This window comes from Haliotis rubra, unplaced genomic scaffold, assembly GCF_003918875.1.
Source record: "Haliotis rubra isolate DU_JTF1 unplaced genomic scaffold, ASM391887v1 Scf944, whole genome shotgun sequence".
Classification (NCBI taxonomy): Eukaryota; Metazoa; Mollusca; class Gastropoda; order Lepetellida; family Haliotidae; genus Haliotis; species Haliotis rubra.
The window spans coordinates 190737-200086 of record NW_025767684.1 but is presented as its reverse complement, the minus strand read 5'-3'; the positions used below and the strand labels follow the sequence as shown (position 1 = coordinate 200086).

The window sequence follows — 9350 nt, the reverse complement described above, 5'->3', positions numbered from 1 at the left end:
AGCCATGACAACATGTTTTGTTACATCGGTTAACAGCCATGATAACATGTTTTGCTACATCGGTTAACAGCTATGACAACATGTTTTGTTACATCAATTAACAGCCATGACATCATGTTTTGCTACATCGGTTAACAGCCATGACAACATGTTTTGCTACATCGGTTAACAGCTATGACAACATGTTTTGTTACATCAATTAACAGCCATGACATCATGTTTTGTTACATCGGTTAACAGCCATGACAACATGTTTTGTTACATCGGTTAACAGCCATGACAACATGTTTTGTTACATCGGTTAACAGCCATGATATCATGTTTTGTTACATCGGTTAACAGCCATGACAACATGTTTTGTTACATCGGTTAACAGCCATGATATCATGTTTTGTTACATCGGTTAACAGCCATGACAACATGTTTTGTTACATCGGTTAACAGCCATGACAACATGTTTTGTTACATCGGTTAACAGCCATGACAACATGTTTTGTTACATCGGTTAACAGCCATGACAACATGTTTTGTTACATCGGTTAACAGCCATGATATCATGTTTTGTCACACCATAAGCATAAAACACCTACACACACAAAATATAAAGCATCTCATAAATACCTGCACATAAATCTTATGGAATCAGGAACATATCGACCTTGTATGAATATGACGATGTATTTATCATCATGGAAGACAAAAATATAGTAAATATTTCAACAGTGATGACAGTATGGCCATATGTTGCTAGATATACATCCCCCGCAGCTGGCCTCTGTGTGCTGTACACACTGCAGTAGAAGAGACAGGCATCATGCAGGACATGTCGCTTCATGGACAGGCCTCTGTCAGGTCCTGGCTGGAGAGCTGCATCACCACATTGGTTGAATGATTAGTTTAATTTGGGGTTTGACTGACAAAATGCGTTTTGCAGGTGCAGCGCGTAAACACATGAGCAGTGGCGGACGTGAGGGTATGTACAGCAGCCGGCGCGTCCTGCTTGCAGGGATAACGCCATGTTGAACCCAAACCAGCATGGTGCTCTCGTGTGGAGATGTGGAACACACTGGCGCGACTAGCTCCACCTCAGAGGTAAGGGAAACTAAACCTAACTATAAATTGCGTACATCAGTCCACCAACGTCCGCCAGCAAACATACAGAAATCACCATCAACAAAACTATAAGACTTCAATATACTAACATTCTCATGTATAACTGATATTTCTTCCAAAACTGAAACAGTTTGCAATAATTAAATAGAATGCCTTTCCTGGTTGCCATGGTCACGACCTGTCCTGTCAGGGCCGGAAGCTATGGCAGCTTGGTGTAACGATTCCGGAGGTAAACTGTGGCGTGTCGGACTACAGACAGAGGGATCCAGCTTGCACATTGTTCATGTTTGTTGTCCTGTTACTGCAATGAACGTATATTTGGCAAAGGCATTCCAGGAATTATCTGCTTAACAGTTTCCGAGATACCGCCGCCACTGAACTGTTGACAGGTGTACAACGTTAGCATGACGTCATCGAGCGCCTCACAGATGCTTCAATGACCATTAGCAGTACCAAGAGAAACCCGGCTCGGATCAGGGAAGATAAATATACCGTGAAGCCGGCGTCCTGTCAGTAAGTGAAATCACTCCCAGGCTGACTGTAGTGGTGCGTTAAACCAAGCAGCTGGTTTTCTCTGTCTGTACTCCTCCACAGGCTGGGTCAGGTTCCAGAACATTCTTCCCACGACTGACCAGTGGCTCTGTGCACTCCGGACATTGTCCATGGTACTGTTAGACGCATTAGGAGCAAGAAGGCATGTCCACATCATCAACTATCGTCTACATAGACCTGATAACCTGATACTCGTACCTCTAACTTCTTGCACGCCATATAAACATTGTTCCTTCTTTGCATGGAACCTACCAACGCAAGTCTCACAATCTGTAGAGTGTGGAATATATTTTCATTAAATATCAACTAAACCCAAACTATTGCTCATAAATAGAATACACATTCAACCGTTCATCTCAGTATAAAGCCTCTCTATTCCCAGAGACATTTGTGGAAGTTGGGTCCTGTACCTACATGACCTTCTGTCCCACAGAACCCGCGCTTCTACAGGTTACGTTACCGCTGTGGAGTCTGTGGGACAGAAGCGTGAGCCTCGTAGGCAGCTGATTGTACCCTCCTGGAAATGTCACACGAAATCTTGCTCTGCATGGACGTGACGACTCCCCTGACACCATCAGATTGGTTACTCAAAGGTGCAGATTAATTAAGACCAACGACGACACAAGCCAATCATAATGCATACAGATTGTCACATGACTGTGCCTTTTTGGCGGTCCTCCGGAACAGCTTGTTAAGGATGCTCCGGGCAAAACTGTGATGCTTCTTCTTCTCTTTCTTTTTGTTGTCCTTGACGACGGGAGTCAGCACCGTGCTGATGTTCAACTTGAGACGGATTTGACTGAGACTTCCCACTAACAGCTCGTCCACGTGATGGTTCAGTGCTGCTGAAGTCTCCGCATATTTGCAGTCGAAACTCTCTGCACACAGTCGGGCTTCTGGAAAGAATCACCAGAACTTACAGATAGGAAAATAGTTCGCATACCCACGACATAATATCTTTTTGTTATTTACGATTCATCTACCCTTCGTAAAACGTCATGTACCCGTCGTCACCGGCATCTCCGCCATGCCACCTTCATCTACCCGTCGTAACCGTCATCTACTCCTTGTCACGTCATCTACTCCCCGTCACCGTCATCTACCATTCGTCACCAGCCTCTACCCGTCGTCGCCGTCATCTACCCTTCGCCACCTTCATCTACCGCTTCTCACTGTCATCTATTTCTTGTCACGTCATCGACCCCTCGTCACCTTCATCTACTCCTTGTCACGTCCTATAGGTGGGTGGTATCGCCACACGTTAGGTTAGAGCCCTGCAAGTGGGTGGTATCGCTACACGAAAAGTTAGAGCCCTGTAGGTGGGTGGCATCGCCACATGTTAGGTTAAAGCCCTGTAGGTGGGTGGTATTGCCACATGTTAGGTTAGAGCCCTGGAAGTGGGTGGTATCGCTACACGCTAAGTTAGAGCCCTGTAGGTGGGTGGTATTACCACATGTTAGGTTAGAGCCCTGTAGGTGGGTGGTATTGCCACATGTTAGGTTAGAGCCCTGCAAGTGGGTGGTATCGCAACACGCTAAGTTAGAGCCCTGTAGGTGGGTGGCATTACCACATGTTAGGTTAGAGACCTGTAAGTGGGTGGTATCGCTACACGAAAAGTTAGAGCTCTGTAGGTGGGTGGTATTTACACATGTTAGGTAAGAGCCCTGTAGGTGGGTGGTATTGCCACATGTTAGGTTAGAGCCCTGCAAGTGGGTGGTATCGCTACACGCTAAGATAGAGCCCTGTAGGTGGGTGGTATTACCACATGTTAGGTAAGAGTACTGTAGGTGGGTGGTATTGCCACATGTTAGGTTATAGCCCTGCAAGTGGGTGGTATCGCTACACGCTAAGTTAGAGCCCTGTGGGTGGGTGGTATTGCCACATGTTAGGTAAGAGCCCTGTAGGTGGGTGGTATTGCCACATGTTAGGTCCGAGCCCTGTAGGTGGGTGGTATTGCCACATGGTAGGTTCGAGCCCTGTAGGTGGGTGGTATTGCCACATGTTAGGTTATAGCCCTGTAGGTGGGTGGTATTGCCACCTGTTAGGTTAGAGCCCTGCAAGTGGGTGGTATCGCTACACGCTAAGTCAGAGCCCTGTAGGTGGTTGGCATTAACAACATGTTAGGTTAGAGCCCTGTAGGTGGGTGGTATTGCCACATGTTAGGTTAGAGCCCTGTAGGTGGGTGGTATCGCCACATGTTAGGTTAGAGCCCTGTTTGATGCAATGCTGTTGTTCAAACACTATAAACTCAGCAGAAGTCTGTATATCAAAAGCGTGTCACAAAGTTTCAGTCCATCACGTGTGTGTCACATAGCATCAGTCCACCACCTGTGAGTGACATAGTGTCAGTCCATCACGTGTGTGTCTCATAGTGTCAGTCCATCACGTGTGTCTCACATAGTGTCAGTCCATCACGTGTGTGTCATATAGCATCAGTCCATAACGTGTGAGTCACATAGCATCAGTCCATCACGTGTGTGTCACATGGTGTCAGGCCACCACGTGTGTGTCACATAGTGTCAGTCCACCACGTGTGTGTCACATAGCGTCAGTCAATCACGTGTGTGTCACATAGCATCAGTCCACCACGTGTGTCTCACATAGTGTCAGTCCATCAGGTGTGTCACATAGCATCAGTCCACCACGTGTGTGTCACATAGTGCCAGTCCATCACGTGTGCCTCATACTGTCGGCCCACCACGTGTGTGTCACATAGTGTCAGTCCACCACGTGTGTGTCACATAGCATCAGTCCACCACGTGTGTCTCACATAGTGTCAGTCCATCACGTGTGTCACATAGCATCAGTCCATCACGTGTGTGTCATAGTGTCAGTCCATCACGTGTGTGTCACATAGCATCAGTCCACCACGTGTGAGTCACATAGTGTCAGTCCATCACGTGTGTTTCTCAAGGTGTCAGGCCATCACGTGTGTGTCATAGTGTCGGTCCATCACGTGTGTGTCATAGTGTCAGTCCATCACGTGTGTTTCTCAAGGTGTCAGGCCATCACGTGTGTGTCATAGTGTCAGGCCATCACGTGTGTTTCATAGTGTCAGTCCTTCTTGTGTGTGTCACACGGTGTCATAATATTGCTCTTGCTCTTCACAGGCAACTGTTGCACACGTCTGGTGTTTATGAGTAAGATAGGTTATCTATTTGTCTTTGATTGTACTGCTAGTCTTCTCAATATATTGTGACGTAGAACGTAGTTTTAGTTCACTCACCGTCCGCCGATACTTTCCTTTTCCGTACGAGATCTATTTTGTTTGCAACCAGGATTATTGCGCGGTCTGTCCCGAAGTCCACCCTCAAGTATCTGACAATAGAGTTGGCTACACAAAAGGAGGCGTGGTCTGTGATGGAGAACACAACGATGTATGCATCTACTTGAAGTTGTTCGGATGATATCTGGAACACAAACATGGCGGTGTTATTTAATGTAAATTTGTTTTGTATTTCTATTCAGTTGTTTTTTTAGGAGGCAGTACAGGCGTGGTGTCTGGTGCACTGGCTTGACTGACACAGCTTGGACGTTTCTGAAGATTCGTAAGACTACATGAGAGGTAGGCACGTACCCGTCTCACCACACATTCTACAAAAACAATTCCATGTACCATAGGTGTCCAATCAAGGGTAGTTGTGGAGATGGACCTACAGATAGATAGAGAATACTACACGAGGTCTCATTACATACTCATTATACGAAACGAGTGTCCTTCCTATGGTATCCTAACCCATAGGAAGGTCACGAGTTTCGTATTAAACAATCGGTCCGGTTAAATATGTGTTCTTTATATACTGCTCTCTGACTAGTGTGTTCGTTTTATACATGACTCATTGACTAGTGTGTTTGTTATATACATGGCCTATTGATTAGTGTGTTCGTTATGTACAGGGCTCACTGACTAGTGTGTTCGTTATGTACATGGCTCACTGACTAGTGTGTTCGTTATGTACATGACTCACTGACTAGTGTGTTTGTTATGTACATGGCTCACTGACCAGTGTATTCGTTATGTACATGACTGACTGACTAGTGTGTTTGTTATATACATGGCTCACTGACTAGTGTATTCGTTATGTACATGGCTCACTGACTAGTGTGTTCGTTATATACATGGCTGACTGACTAGTGTGTTCGTTATGTACATGGCTCACTGATGAGTGTGTTCGTTATGTACATGGCTCACTGAGTAGTGTATTTGTTATGTACATGGCTGACTGACTAGTGTGTTCGTTATGTACATGGCTCACTGACTAGTGTGTTCGTTATGTACATGGCTCACTGACTAGTGTGTTCGTTATGTACATGACTCACTGACTAGTGTGTTCGTTATGTACATGACTCACTGACTAATGTGTTCGTTATGTACATGACTCACTGACTAGTGTGTTCGTTATGTACATGGCTGACTGACTAGTGTGTTCGTTATGTACATGGCTCACTGACTAGTGTGTTCGTTATATACATGACTCACTGACTAGTGTGTTTGTTATATACATGGCCTATTGATTAGTGTGTTCGTTATGTACATGACTCACTGACTAGTGTGTTCGTTATGTACATGACTCATTGACTAGTGTGTTCGTTATGTACATGGCTCACTGACTAGTGTGTTCGTTATGTACATGACTCACTGACTAGTGTGTTCGTTATGTACATGGCTCACTGACTAGTGTGTTCGTTATGTACATGGCTCACTGACTAGTGTGTTCGTTATGTACATGGCTCACTGACTAGTGTGTTCGTTATGTACATGGCTCACTGACTAGTGTGTTTGTTATATACATGGCTCACTGACTAGTGTATTCGTTATGTACATGGCTCACTGACTAGTGTGTTGGTTATGTACATGGCTCACTAACTAGTGTGTTTGTTATATACATGGCTCACTGACTAGTGTGTTCGTTATGTACATGGCTCACTGACTAGTGTGTTCGTTATGTACATGACTCATTGACTAGTGTGTTCGTTATGTACATGGTTCACTGACTAGTGTATTCGTTATGTACATGACTGACTGACTAGTGTGTTTGTTATATACATGGCTCACTGACTAGTGTATTCGTTATGTACATGGCTCACTGACTAGTGTGTTCGTTATGTACATGGCTCACTGACTAGTGTGTTCGTTATGTACATGACTCACTGACTAGTGTGTTCGTTATGTACATGACTCACTGACTAGTGTGTTCGTTATGTACATGACTCACTGACTAGTGTGTTCGTTATGTACATGGCTCACTGACTAGTGTGTTCGTTATGTACATGGCTCACTGACTAGTGTGTTCGTTATGTACATGGCTCACTGACTAGTGTGTTCGTTATGTACATGGCTCACTGACCAGTGTGTTCGTTATGTACATGGCTCACTGACTAGTGTGTTCGTTATGTACATGGTTCACTGACTAGTGTATTCGTTATGTACATGACTCACTGACTAGTGTGTTCGTTATGTACATGGCTCACTGACTAGTGTGTTCGTTATGTACATGGCTCACTGACTAGTGTGTTCGTTATGTACATGGCTCACTGACTAGTGTGTTCGTTATGTACATGACTCACTGACTAGTGTGTTCGTTATGTACATGACTCACTGACTAGTGTGTTCGTTATGTACATGACTCATTGACTAGTGTGTTCGTTATATACATGGCTCACTGTCTAGTGTGTTCGTTATGTACATGGCTCACTGACTAGTGTGTTCGTTATGTACATGGCTCACTGACTAGTGTGTTCGTTATATACATGGCTCACTGACTAGTGTTTTCGTTATATACTTGACTCACTGACTAGTGTGTTTGTTATATACATGACTCACTGACTACTGTGTCCCAGATACAAACCTGCGCTGGGTTGTGTTACCACACATGTACCTGGTACTTCGAGGCACCTTGAATGGCGGTATAACCACACCTGTACCAGGTACTGCGAGATACCGTGAATGGCGGTATAACCACACCTGTACCAGGTACTTCGACGTACCTTCAAAGGCGGTACAACCATACCTGTACCAGGTACACCGAGGTACCTTGAATGATGGTACAACCACACCTGTACCAGGTACTCCGAGGTACCTTGAATGGCGGTACAACCACACCTATACCAGGCACTCCGAGGTGGTACAACCACACCTGTACCAGGTACTCCGAGTTACCTTGAATGGCGGTACAACCACACCTGTACCAAGTACTTCGAGGTACCTTGAATGGCGGTACAACCATACCTATACCAGGCACTCCGAGGTGGTACAACCACACCTGTACCAAGTACTCCGAGGTACCTTGAATAGCGGTTCATCTACATCTGTACCGGGTACTTCGAGGTACGTTGCATGGTGGTACAAACACACCTATACCAACCACCAGCTTGTACAATCAATCTGTTTATGATCTCGTGCCTGCCGTGAAATGCTTTCGTATCTATTTTTATCATCACTTGTTATGAAAGCTGGCTATTCAATACATCTCAATGAACGAAGTTCATACCCTGGATGAAAGTCAACAACAACTGGACTAGGGATTGTTTCGATGGAAATTTGCTCTGATGTATGTACACAGGCCAACGCCACATCCGTCTTTCCATGAATATGGACATTCAATTATCCAGTGCGTGATGCAGAGGCTCCCTGCTTGCCGAGTAGTGTACAGCGTCCAGCGTCTAGCATTGAATTGTATAGCTGTGTACAGCAGCATAATGTATAGCAGTGAAGTGCATAGCTGTGTATTGTATCGCTGAGTATTGTACAGCATTTTATTGTATAGTTGTGTATTGTATAGCAGTGTATTGTATAACTACATAATGTATATTTCGTTACATACGAAACAACAGAAGCAGGTTGGTCAAACACTGCCCTGGTTACATACGAAACAACAGCAGCAGGTTGGTCAAACACTGCCTTGGTTACATACGAAACAACAGCAGCAGGTTGGTCAAACACTGCCTTGGTTACATACGAAACAACAGCAGCAGGTTGGTCAAACACTGCCTTGGTTACATACGAAACAACAGCAGCAGGTTGGTCAAACACTGCCTTGGTTACATACGAAACAACAGCAGCAGGTTGGTCAAACAGCGTGGAACATTTGAGAATCCTGAGGACAAACCGCTGCCCGTTCTGAAACTGATCCCAGTAGAGCACGGAAACATCCGGCCTTTCATTGCTCTATAACGTGACTGTATATCTCGATATTTTGCTGATAACTATGCCTGGCTTGGACTGTCATCCTTGTACAGTTGCATGCTGTTTATGTCCACGGTATATTCTAAGATATGTTTTAGATGGTATTTCCTCAGTAGTGAAGTGGTGTAGTCTCTGTGGAATAGTCATTATTGATAACATTCTTCTCAATAATATTGATTTTCCGTGAGATGATTTTTCTACACCACCAACGATCAAAACATACTCAAAGGGGCTCTTGTATTGATAACAATCCTTGGTAATTCTGTGATAATTCTTTGACGAGATAAGGGCGAGAATGCTTCACGGTATCAGTGACATAAATGTCAAATCTGACAGGAATAATATGTATGCCGGTCTGTGACGCAGGCACACTTCTCCGGAACGCTGTATGACATCACAACTGATGTTTATTACATGTTTCTATGACAACAAACATTGTCCATGACGTCAAGAATCTTGACGAATTGGCCTTCACTTTCATGAGAACTAATGCCATAGA

The 9350-nt window shown here is 44.7% G+C and overlaps 1 protein-coding gene across 1 annotated transcript in view; it reads right to left on the bottom strand.

The window, feature by feature from the left end:
• Positions 1 to 205: 205 nt before the first annotated feature.
• LOC124264806 (GTP-binding protein RAD-like) overlaps positions 206 to 9350 on the bottom strand; it is a 62501-nt gene continuing 53356 nt past the window's right edge. Inside the window, exons 3-4 of the mRNA XM_046699596.1 lie at positions 4892 to 5075; positions 206 to 2561 (exon numbers count right to left, since the gene is read on the bottom strand). Coding sequence (XP_046555552.1) covers positions 2296 to 2561; positions 4892 to 5075 — 450 coding nt within the window. The 3' untranslated portion in view covers positions 206 to 2295. The remainder of the gene's footprint in view (positions 2562 to 4891; positions 5076 to 9350) is intronic.